We start from the raw sequence: 10,046 nt of genomic DNA on the forward strand, positions 1-10,046 counted from the left end.
CGCCTGCAGCGGGCCTTCCTGCGCGGCCCGCTGGGCGTGCTGCGGCTGCTGCAGCTGCTGGCCGGGGCCGCCTTCTGGATCACCATCGCTACCAGCAAGTACCAGGGCCCGGTGCACTTCGCGCTCTTCGTGTCCGTGCTCTTCTGGCTGCTCACCCTGGGGCTCTACTTCATCACGCTGCTGGGCAAGCAGGAGCTGGTGCCCGTGCTGGGCTCGCGCTGGCTCGTGGTCAACGTGGCGCACGACCTGCTGGCGGCCGCTCTCTACGGGGCCGCGACGGGCATCATGATCGACCAGACGCAGCGTCACAGCTACTGCAACCTCAAGAGCTACCGTCTCCCCTGCGCCTACCATGCCTTCCTGGCGGCCTCCGTCTGCGGCGGCCTCTGCCTCGGTCTCTACCTGCTCTCGGCACTCTACGGCTGCTGCCGTCGCTACCAGGGCAAGGAGGAGGTGGTGTGAGGCCGCCCGCTCCACCGCGGCCCACATCGGTGCGGGGGAACCCTCCCGAGCCTTTCCTGCCGCCGCCCCGTGCCAGTGCGCCCCAGCACCCTCTCCCTGCCTGTGTTTCACCGCCCGCGCCCTGGCTCCCCGACCTCGTTCGGTTCCAGTCTAACTGCCACATCAGCTTCCAGGGACCTGCGCAGCTATCCGAGGCGCTGACGCACACACCCAGACGGGCCGCCCCAGGCTAAGCCTGGAAGTCCCTTTCCCCGTTCCCTGTCGCGAGCTAGACGTGGACAGGCTGCCGCGTAGATCCGAGGGACCAAATTGGAACCAGTCTTTGGGCTGCGCCACTGCCCCCTCCCTCCTGCCCTGCAGTCGGAAGAGCATCCTTTCCCTGCCCCCTCTTCCAGCCCTGGGGTGGTGTAGAATGCAGTCAGGCAGCTGCCAGTGGGGCTGGGGACAGGCCTTAGCTGGTGCTGGGATGGATGACGTCTTTAGTTAGAGTTTGGATCTCTCCCTGAGCAGCCCTCGATCACCGAAATCTGCGGGTGGAGCCATCTGCAGGAGTGGTGGATGGCAAAGGCCGTCTGGCTGTACTTTCCTAAACCACATCAGTCTTCTCTCCGCCTTTATTTTGGGGTTCATTCAGACTGGGCCAAATGTTCTAACCTCCCTGGCCTCCCAGAAGTCACTCAGCAGCTTCTGCAGCACCCCAGTCTTAAATATGTTTGCACTGGGGAATCCCACGTGACCAACGGCGATTGTCAAGGTGATGCCCACCCCTTCGGGGAGCCAGATCCAACTCCTAATCTTAAAACTGGTTTTACGATTAGAACCATACTCTTTCCTCTGAAGCAGTGGGTTATATAGGGAGCCATTCACGTGCTACCTCCAAAAGAAGGTTTAGAAGGCAAATGGGTTTGTCAAAGGTGCTGTCTTCCAGTGCAGATTCACAGTGTTTGTGAGCATAATGAGGTCTCTCTGAGAAACCCCCGCAGGTACCATGCCCATACATGCTAACCTAGTTTCCTGACTCACAAGTACGCCTAAGCCATTCCCATGTCAAGACACTGAGCTGTCTAGGTCATTCCCACAGGTTGACCCAGTGAAGGTTGGGAAGCTCCTCTTCCCTGGGAATTTCTCTCTCAGGGGGTCCACCCAGTGACAAAGGAGCTAGATGCCCCTTACCAGCCAGACCTGAGAACTGTTGAGTATTCGTTCACAGTGTTGAAATATGAAGCTAAGGATATCTAGGTGGCCGTCCAGTCAAAAAGACAGTCGTTTGTGAGGGACCCTGGCCCTGACTCTGAGCAGCTGGTGGGGTGAGCTCTGCCACCAAATTGAGAGCTGTCTGGACCTGGGGTGGACAGCTGGTACCACCTCTAAGGTAAGGCATTTTGAGTAACTGGGAAGGGGTGTAGGCCTTTGAGTAGAAAGCATGGTGGCATCTCCTCTTCCAAAATAAAAGTGATTTTATTCAGAGAGAGTTGGAGGGACAGTGATAACCACAATGGCCCATAGATATGGAAATCCACTGTTTTTCCTAACTCAGGCTTGGCTCTCTCTGGAAACACAGGACACTGCGTGTTAGAGACTGAGCTCAGTGCTCCTGTTGTTTGGAGGAAGCATCTGTCACAGAGCCACACCCAGCCCCTGCAGGAGCACTTTCCACTCTGCTGTGGAGGTGTGCGGATTGTCTGCTGCCGTTATGAAGGTGGTGGTTGGAGTATAAATTGAAGGTAGCACCTACGATAGCCCTACGTCGTGGGCACACTGCTTGAGTGCACGCATTCTCTGTAAAATACTCTGAGAGCAATACCCAACGTCTCCTTGGTAATGAGCGATAGAGGTTGGCTTTGAACCCTGATGGTTCAGCTTCTTCAGTACCAGGCTATCTTACGTGCAGTGAGGGTCAATGCATATTTGATATGGCTAATTATTATTTTTTTTCTGGGATAAGGTATGGTGTGAAATAGAATAGAATAGTGCACTGTATGTATGAGGGTCTTGGTTCAGGGCCCGCCCAGCATCAGAAATATTTTTCCTAAATAGGTAAAAAAAAAAAAAAAGCATGGCCTAAAATTTACCCTTGTAACCAGCGTTAATGCCAGTTTGGTATCATCAAGGACAGTCACACAGCACAACCATCACCACCATGTATCTCCAGAACTGTTTTCATCTTGCAAAACACTAAGATTATGGGAGTTTAAGTGAGGCATGCTCGTACCGGTAATCCTAGAGTGTTGGAGGTTATGGAGGGTAGATTATGAGTTCAAGGCAGTCTGGGCTACATAGTGAGTTCCAGGCCAGCCCCAGACACGTAGTAAGACACTATCCTCCAAAGAAACAAAACAACAAAAAAGTTTGTGGGAGATATTTGCTGGGTTTTGTTGTTTGTTTTTTGTTTTCCCCTGCTCTGGGAAATACCAGAGCATGACCTTCTGTGTTCTTCGTTGTCTTGAGCTAGCTCTGCTGCCAAGTTCCACAAAGGATGGTCGTGAGGAAGAGCTAGTGGGCAATCTTTCAACCAGAGATAGTAGCAGTCTGTGTCTGCCGTGGGCTTTGCTGGGACACCTTGAGAGCCAGTGACTTTTGCTCTTATGTTGCAGGTTCCCGTGTTGCTGAGGCCCCAAAGAGTCACTGGTCTGCCTGGGGCCAGCAGAGGGTCTGGGAGTCTTCGCTGCTGCAGGGCAGGTGGGAAGCAGGCAGTCTTTTGTGCACGCCTGACTGGTGGAAGAACTGTGGTGGGAAGACTGATTTCTTCCTCGATGCTAGAGGATTCCCAGACTCCTATGTTATCATTTTGGGCACAAGATTCTGGACACTTGGGACTGAGCTCTGCCTGCCCATCTCCCATTCCCCAAATGATGGTTCTCAGGTCCAGCTTGCATTCTTTACCTGTTCGTCTTTTTTATATCACTGTCTAAGCTCAGGTCCAGCCCCCTCAGGATCAACTCAGCCCCAGTGCTCTGTGCCTGTGGCCAGGCAACCTCACTCAGGAGCACGCATCTTGGCCTTTCTGGTACCTCATGTACCGCGATGTGCCTGTATGTAGCGTTCCAGAGCTCATTCTCTCCTCCTGCTGTGCCTTCCAGCTTGGCTTCTATCAGCCTGGTGGTCCCTCTGTTGACCAAGTGTGAGAAGCATGGACTGTGATGCACCCACCTTTCCTCAAATGTCATGGAATGATCACCTGATGGTGCAGAGTGTTTGGAAACTGGCGGTGTTCTCCCTGGCTTACCTCCTGACACCAGGACTGGGGCCAGGCCTAGGCCACCTAGACAGCTCCCAAACATAAGTTGGGGGCCTCTTGTGGGCCCAGAGAACAATTTCTACAGTGTGTACAAAGGCCCAGGAGGGGTAGGTTTTGGTATAGGGAGGGGTGGTTAAAGAGAGGGGCCACGTGCCTTATCCTGTAGTGTAGTCATGGTTACATCAGTACGCTTTTTGGAATAAAGTTTGGTTTGTCTGACCTTGTGTTTGTGTCTCACATCCTGGTCCTCTGGGTAACTTTCACCTGGGTTCCTCTGGCACCCCGCTCTTGCCTTCTAGGCAGGAAGGGAAAATGAGCTCACAGTATTCCATTGTGGTTAGGAGGGGCCTGAGGGCAGGATGCAGAGAGAAACACTCTGTTTTTGGTTGGTGCTGAAGAGAACTTCAGAGGTTTCCTCCCTCCTGTCTGCTCTCTACTGGCCCCTCTTTATGGGTGCGACTCCCTGTCAGGCTGGGAGTGACTGCTGTAGAGCCAGCAGGGTCCTGTTCTGGTCCAACCCCATCACACAGAGGAGGAGTTAGTGCTGGCACAGAGGCAACTTGCGCAGTGCTTTATAGCTGATTATGAGAAAAGTTGGAGGCGCCTGGAGCCCAGGCCATGTTTATCCGACTGTGCCTGGCCTATGGCCCTGACCCCCCCAGAGGTTATTGGCCAGCTCTTCCCTGATGACAGAGATACCCTGGAATAATGAGTCCCAGAGTGGAAGGGAGTGGTATCTTGCGCTCCTCCTGCTGCTGGGAAATAGGATTCTGCCATCAGAGCTTACCTCGCTCCTAACAGCACTAGCCGGGATCTGATGCCAAATGTGCTTCAAACCTGCCAGCTCTTCCCAAGACCCTTCTCCAATGTGACGCTCAACGACATGCACGCAAACCCACATCCCTTCTCTTTTTGCTTTGGTGTGGGGTCTCCAGTGTGAAGAGAAGTGTCACTTGCTGCTAAACACCCACCCCCCTCTTCTGTCTCCTCTCTTGCCTTTCTTTGTGTGTTTGTGTGTGCACACGTGTGGGTAAATATGCCCACGGAGGCTACTGTCAACTTCACATGTCTTCCTCATTTTCCTCAATTGCTTCTCCACTTTTTTTTTTTAAATGTGTAGTCTGACCATGTGGTCCTGGATGGCCTAAAACTGGCTATGTGTAGAGAGAATTTCTTGTGTCTGTATGGAAGCATCACCTGTTAATAAAAAGCTAATGGCTTGTAGCTGAAGCAGGAAGTAGGAGGTGGGACACCTGATAGGCAGGAAGGATTCTGGGATAGAGCCAGGTGGAGGAGATTTGGCCAGCAATATGTGAGGAGGATGGGTGCATGGTGCCTGAGCAGAGGTAACCAGCCACGTGGCAAAACTTTAAATTATGAGCTAGTCAGAGGGGAGCCTAGCTAGGTGGCCTAGGTATTTGTAAACATATTTTGAGTCTCATGAGTCATTATTCTGGGAGCTTAGGGCCAGGAGGAAAAACCACCTCAACAGTTATGGAGATGGGTTGGCCTCAAAGAGGAAGACCCACCTTTTCCTGCCTCCTGAGTGCCACCCACTTGGCCGTCACCTCATTTTCTTTAGATATATTTATTTTATGTTATGAGTGATTTGTTCCCATGCATGACTGTGTTATCTTGTTCATCCCAGAACTAGAATTGTGGAAGCTTGTGAACTACCATGGGGATGCTGGAAATCAAACCTGGGTCTTCTGCAGAAACAAGTGCTCTTACCTGCTGACCTATCTTACCAGCAACCTCATTTTTTTTTTTTTTTTTTTTTTTTGAGTCTGGGTCTCTCACTGAGCCTGAAGCCACTGATTGGCTTCGGCTTAGGACTGGAGTTATAAATATCTGTGAGTCACAGATGTGGGTGCTGGGGACCAAACTCTGATCTTCTGCAAGGGCAGTGAAAACTCTTAACCACTGAGCCATCTCTCCAGTCTCCAAGTAGACAAGCTTTCTCCCAAACCATCCACATGTTACTTGGCATGAAGATCCTCTTATCAAAATAAAATGGGACAGAAACTGCTGGAACAGATAACTTCATTCAAGTTTGGGGGTGGGAAAATGAAGCAGTGCTAGTTCCCATTCTCCAAATGGGAATTAGCCTTGGAAGCTTTTATGGGATGATGGGTGGAGGATTCATGCACTTGGAGAGGTTGAGTCCAAGCTTGGAAAAGTGTTTTTTTTTTTGTTTTGTTTTTCATAAGTTCTCTGAAGGATTTGTAGGGCAGAGATCATATTTATTTTTCCATTTATTTATTTGTTTATTTATTTTAACTTTCCTTCTGGGCTCTAGCTCAGTGGTTAAGAACACTTGCTGCTGTTGCAGAGGGCCCACATTCAGTTTCCAGCACTCACACGGTGGCTCCCAGCTGTCTATAGCTCCAGTCGTAAGGGATCGTATGCCCTCTCCTGACCTCCTCAGGCATCAGGCATGCACATGGTATGCATACACACATTCAACCAAAACACTTATACAACAAAATAAAGTGAATTAAGAGAATAAATATTCCGAGTTCGAGGCCAGCCTGCTCTACAAAGCGAGTCCAGGACAGCCAAGGCTACACAAAGAAACCCTGTCTTGAAAAGCAAAAAAAAAAAATTTTTTTTTTTTGCCTGGTCTGTTAAGGAGCTAGTGTTGCAAGAAAAAAACATGGTGACAGATTGAGGGAGGAGGAAGTGGCACTGAAGGTCTTTCCCTGGCATGTAGAACAGCTGAGGGGAAAGGACAGGCTGGCTGTTTCCGGAGCCGTTGGCAGGGGCTTTGTTTACATACATTTCCCATGAAAGCCAGCTAAGGAAATGCTAGTACTTCCTGGTACGCTCCTTTAGGAGCTCATTTTTATTCCCCTCTGTAATTTCTATCCTGTTGTGTTACACAGAGACTTCATCCAAATAAAGTTCATCTGAGTTTATGTCTTGTCTCGAGCCACGGCAGGAAGGACAGACTGTAAAGAAAGCTGGCTATTACAAATTTGGATTGCATCAACTTTCCTCTTCCCGGTTGATGAGAACGTTGGAGAATTCCCTTCAGGTTTAAGCAGCTCAGGGTGTCAGTTCCTGTTTGCCAGATGTGCACAGACTACCCTGAACTCAGACAATCCTTCAGGCCCTGTGCCTTCAAGTGCAACCACCAGGCCTGACTACTTTTTCAGTCCCGCCTCTCACATGTTCCCCAACTCCTGTGGCTCCTGAGCAGTTAACATAACTGACTCTCCTCCAGTCAGGCCAACCCAATTTCATGTCAGTTGGACTGGTCTGAGGCAGTTTCCAAAGCCTCTATGGATCGGAGCTTCATCATTTGGCCAACGGGGACAACTAATGCTAGTGCCCCCCTCACTGGATGCACTAAGAGCATCATGAGATGCTGACCATAGATCATGGGGCCTGGCTGTTAAATGTTCACAGCTCTGCCTGTAGGATTTCCTAAGACCATGTAGATAGAACCATGCCCCCTCCCCCCGCCGTTCAGAATGATGAGGAATGTGAATTCTCTTCTTCCAGAGATCCAGGCTTCTCTCCTCAACCTCAGAGATGATAATCTCAGCATCGGTAGAGAGGTGGCCTTCTCACGGATATCTTCTTGCTTTCCTGTAGTCTGAGGTCCTTCTTCATCCTCTTTTTGTTGTTCCCTTGCAATGTCCCACCTTGTCTCTATATTCAAAGGTACCCTTTCTGCCTCTCAGCTAGCAAAGAGGACTTGTCCTCATGAAGAACTTACCTGGGAGGGAAAGTAGCCGTTGAGCTCAGCTATCAGTGTCAGAAAGGCTCACAGGATCCCCTCCTGCATTTGTTGATATGTTTGTATCCATCCCAGGACTGTGCAAAGGAAGCCATTCCCGGTCATCTAGCAGGTGTATGTCTTCGATTTGCACTTAACTTTTCTGCTTCTCTGATAATCATGGTTGAACTTGTCAGCTCATTGCTGTCTCCTCCCCGGGTCCCTAGAAACTAGTAAAATTCTTTCAGAGTTTGACTTTTTGATTTAATTTTATATGTATGGGTGTTTTGCCAGCATGCATGTCTGTGTGCCACTCTTGCATGCTCGGTGCCCAGAAGAGGGTGTCAGATTGTCTGGAACTAGAGTTATAGACAGTTGTGAGCCACAGTGTGTGTGTACTGAGAATTGAACCTGGGTCCTCTGGAAGAGCAGCCAGTGGTCTTAACCAATGAGCCATCTTGTTAACCTTTGGATTTTTTTAAAACGTTAAATTAATGAACCACCTTAGAGATCTTATCTTAGGGTGTGAAGATATCAGCTTGACATAGCTGCAGCCATGTTAAGTCATAATCGACATGACTACTTCAAGGAAATAAACCTACCTGCTTTTTCCTAAAAATCATAAGAAGATAAAATAAAAACTTTAGGGTTACATGTGTGTGGAGAGGGGGTTACATTTGGACCCTGACTCTACACTTAATCTGATTCTTTGATTTTTTTTTTCAGATAAATCAGGTGCATGCCAGCCAGGATGAAGTCAGTTTTGTCCTATTAGAAGTACAGTTATTTTTCTGACCCAAATTACAGAGATCCTTGCTGTTTGCAACCCGTGACTACACTATCTCTTCAGCCTTACCCCTTTTTTTTGAGACAGAGTCTTGCTATGATGCTCTAGAAGGCTTGAATTTCACTGTGTAGACCAAGCTGGCCTAGAACTTGGTGATTCTCCTGCCTCTGCCTTCTGAGTTCTGGGATTATAGATATATGCCAGCATGGCCAAATGATTTATTCATTTTTTTCACTACTCAGTGACAAAATATGTTCATTGTATAGGAATATTATAATTTATTTATCTATTTACCTGTTGGTGGACATGTACATTTTTTCCAGGGCTTGATTATAAATACAATTATTATGAGAACATGAACGCACAAGTCTTCATTCAGAGGAGGCACTACCTTTTAACACTATTTTATTTGGTTCCTTAAAGAAATATGCGTCTATTTCCCTTCTCCATCCCTTCTCCCTCCTAAAACCTTCAAACACCCCAAAAAGATAGGAGAGAGAGAAGGTTAGTAAGGAGAAGGAGCATAGGACCTTATGACTACTTCCTGCTGTATAGGGATGTAGTTCCTTGGGGAAAGTCCAATCTTCATTTCAGGATATCTGCAACTTCTTCTTCTCATCACACTGCATCAAACAGCAACCAGGAGCAGCGGCCGGGGTGAGGGGAGACACTAGCAGCCTTCTTTCTCAGAGCCTTTAACTCTCTCTGGGCTTTGGCATGTATTCAACTCAGAGTCCTCAGAATTAAACTCTCTGCAGCTGGCAAAGAGCACCTCTCAGGCCTGCACGGGACAAATAGTTTGCTGCTGTGGACAATCTGAATCAGCCCCATATCCCACACCTGGGATTAAAACAAAAACATGTTTACGGAACATAAGTGAGTTTTTAAAGACACCAAAACTTTCCACTACAATTCAGACTTCAGTTTCTCTTGGGTAGATGCCTGTCAGTGAGGTTCAGTCATGTGGTGGATTTTGATTTCTGAGATGAGGTGGGTAGTGGTTTTGCTTGATGTTTGTATCAATCAGGCTAAATCTGGACTCAGGATAAATTAAGGAGTTTTTTCATCTTATTCTATGTGCTGGAATAGTTTATACATTTTTTTTTTTTTTTTTTTTTTTTAGTTTTGTTTTTGTTGCTGTTGTTTGGAAGAGGTTGAAACAAGGTCTCACTATGTAGCTCTGGCTGGCATGGAACTCACTATGTAGACCAAGCTCGCCTCATGCTCACAAAAAATCATCCACCTCTGTGCCACCTCCTACTCCTGAGTTCTGGGATTAAAAGAATGTATCACAATGCCAAGGTTTTTGTTTGGTTTTGTTTTTGTTGTTGTTTTGGTTTTTTGTTTGTTTGTTTTTGAGATAGGGTTTCTCTGAATAGCCTTGGCTGTCCTGGACTCGATTTATAGATGAGGCTGGCCTTGAACTCACTCTGTAGACCAGGCTGGCCTCCAACTCACATAGATCTGCCTGCCTCTGCCTCCCAAGTGCTGAGATTAAAGCCATGTGCCGCCACCACCACCCAGCTCCTAGTTTGGTTTTTAGAAAGGGATTTTGGGGGCGAGGGTTAATGGATAAGAGCACGTATTGCTCTGGCAGAGTACGTACCTCTGCCAGAGCATTCCTAGCTCTGGCATGGTGGCTCCATTCCTAGCACCCACATGGTGGCTCACAACCATCTGCAACTCTGGTTCCAGGGCAACTTATGCACCCGGTGCACATACTGTAGGCAAAACAAACATCTGCAACACAAATAAATAAAAGCCCAAACTATTACGTATTAGTTTGCTTGTGTGTGTGTGTGTGTGTGTGTGTGTGTGTGTGTGTGTGTGTGTGT

At 48.4% G+C, this 10,046-nt stretch overlaps 1 protein-coding gene across 1 annotated transcript; it reads left to right on the top strand.

Annotated features, from left to right (window-relative positions):
* Positions 1 to 3,919, top strand: Marveld1 (MARVEL domain containing 1; the record flags this gene model as incomplete). Its single annotated transcript, XM_055591742.1, has 1 exon — positions 1 to 3,919. A coding segment is annotated over one exon (462 nt), but the record flags the coding sequence as incomplete, so codon positions are not given.
* Positions 3,920 to 10,046: the final 6,127 nt, after the last annotated feature.

Source organism: Psammomys obesus, unplaced genomic scaffold (assembly GCF_907164565.1).
Source record: "Psammomys obesus unplaced genomic scaffold, mPsaObe1.curated_primary_1811, whole genome shotgun sequence".
Taxonomy (NCBI): Eukaryota; Metazoa; Chordata; class Mammalia; order Rodentia; family Muridae; genus Psammomys; species Psammomys obesus.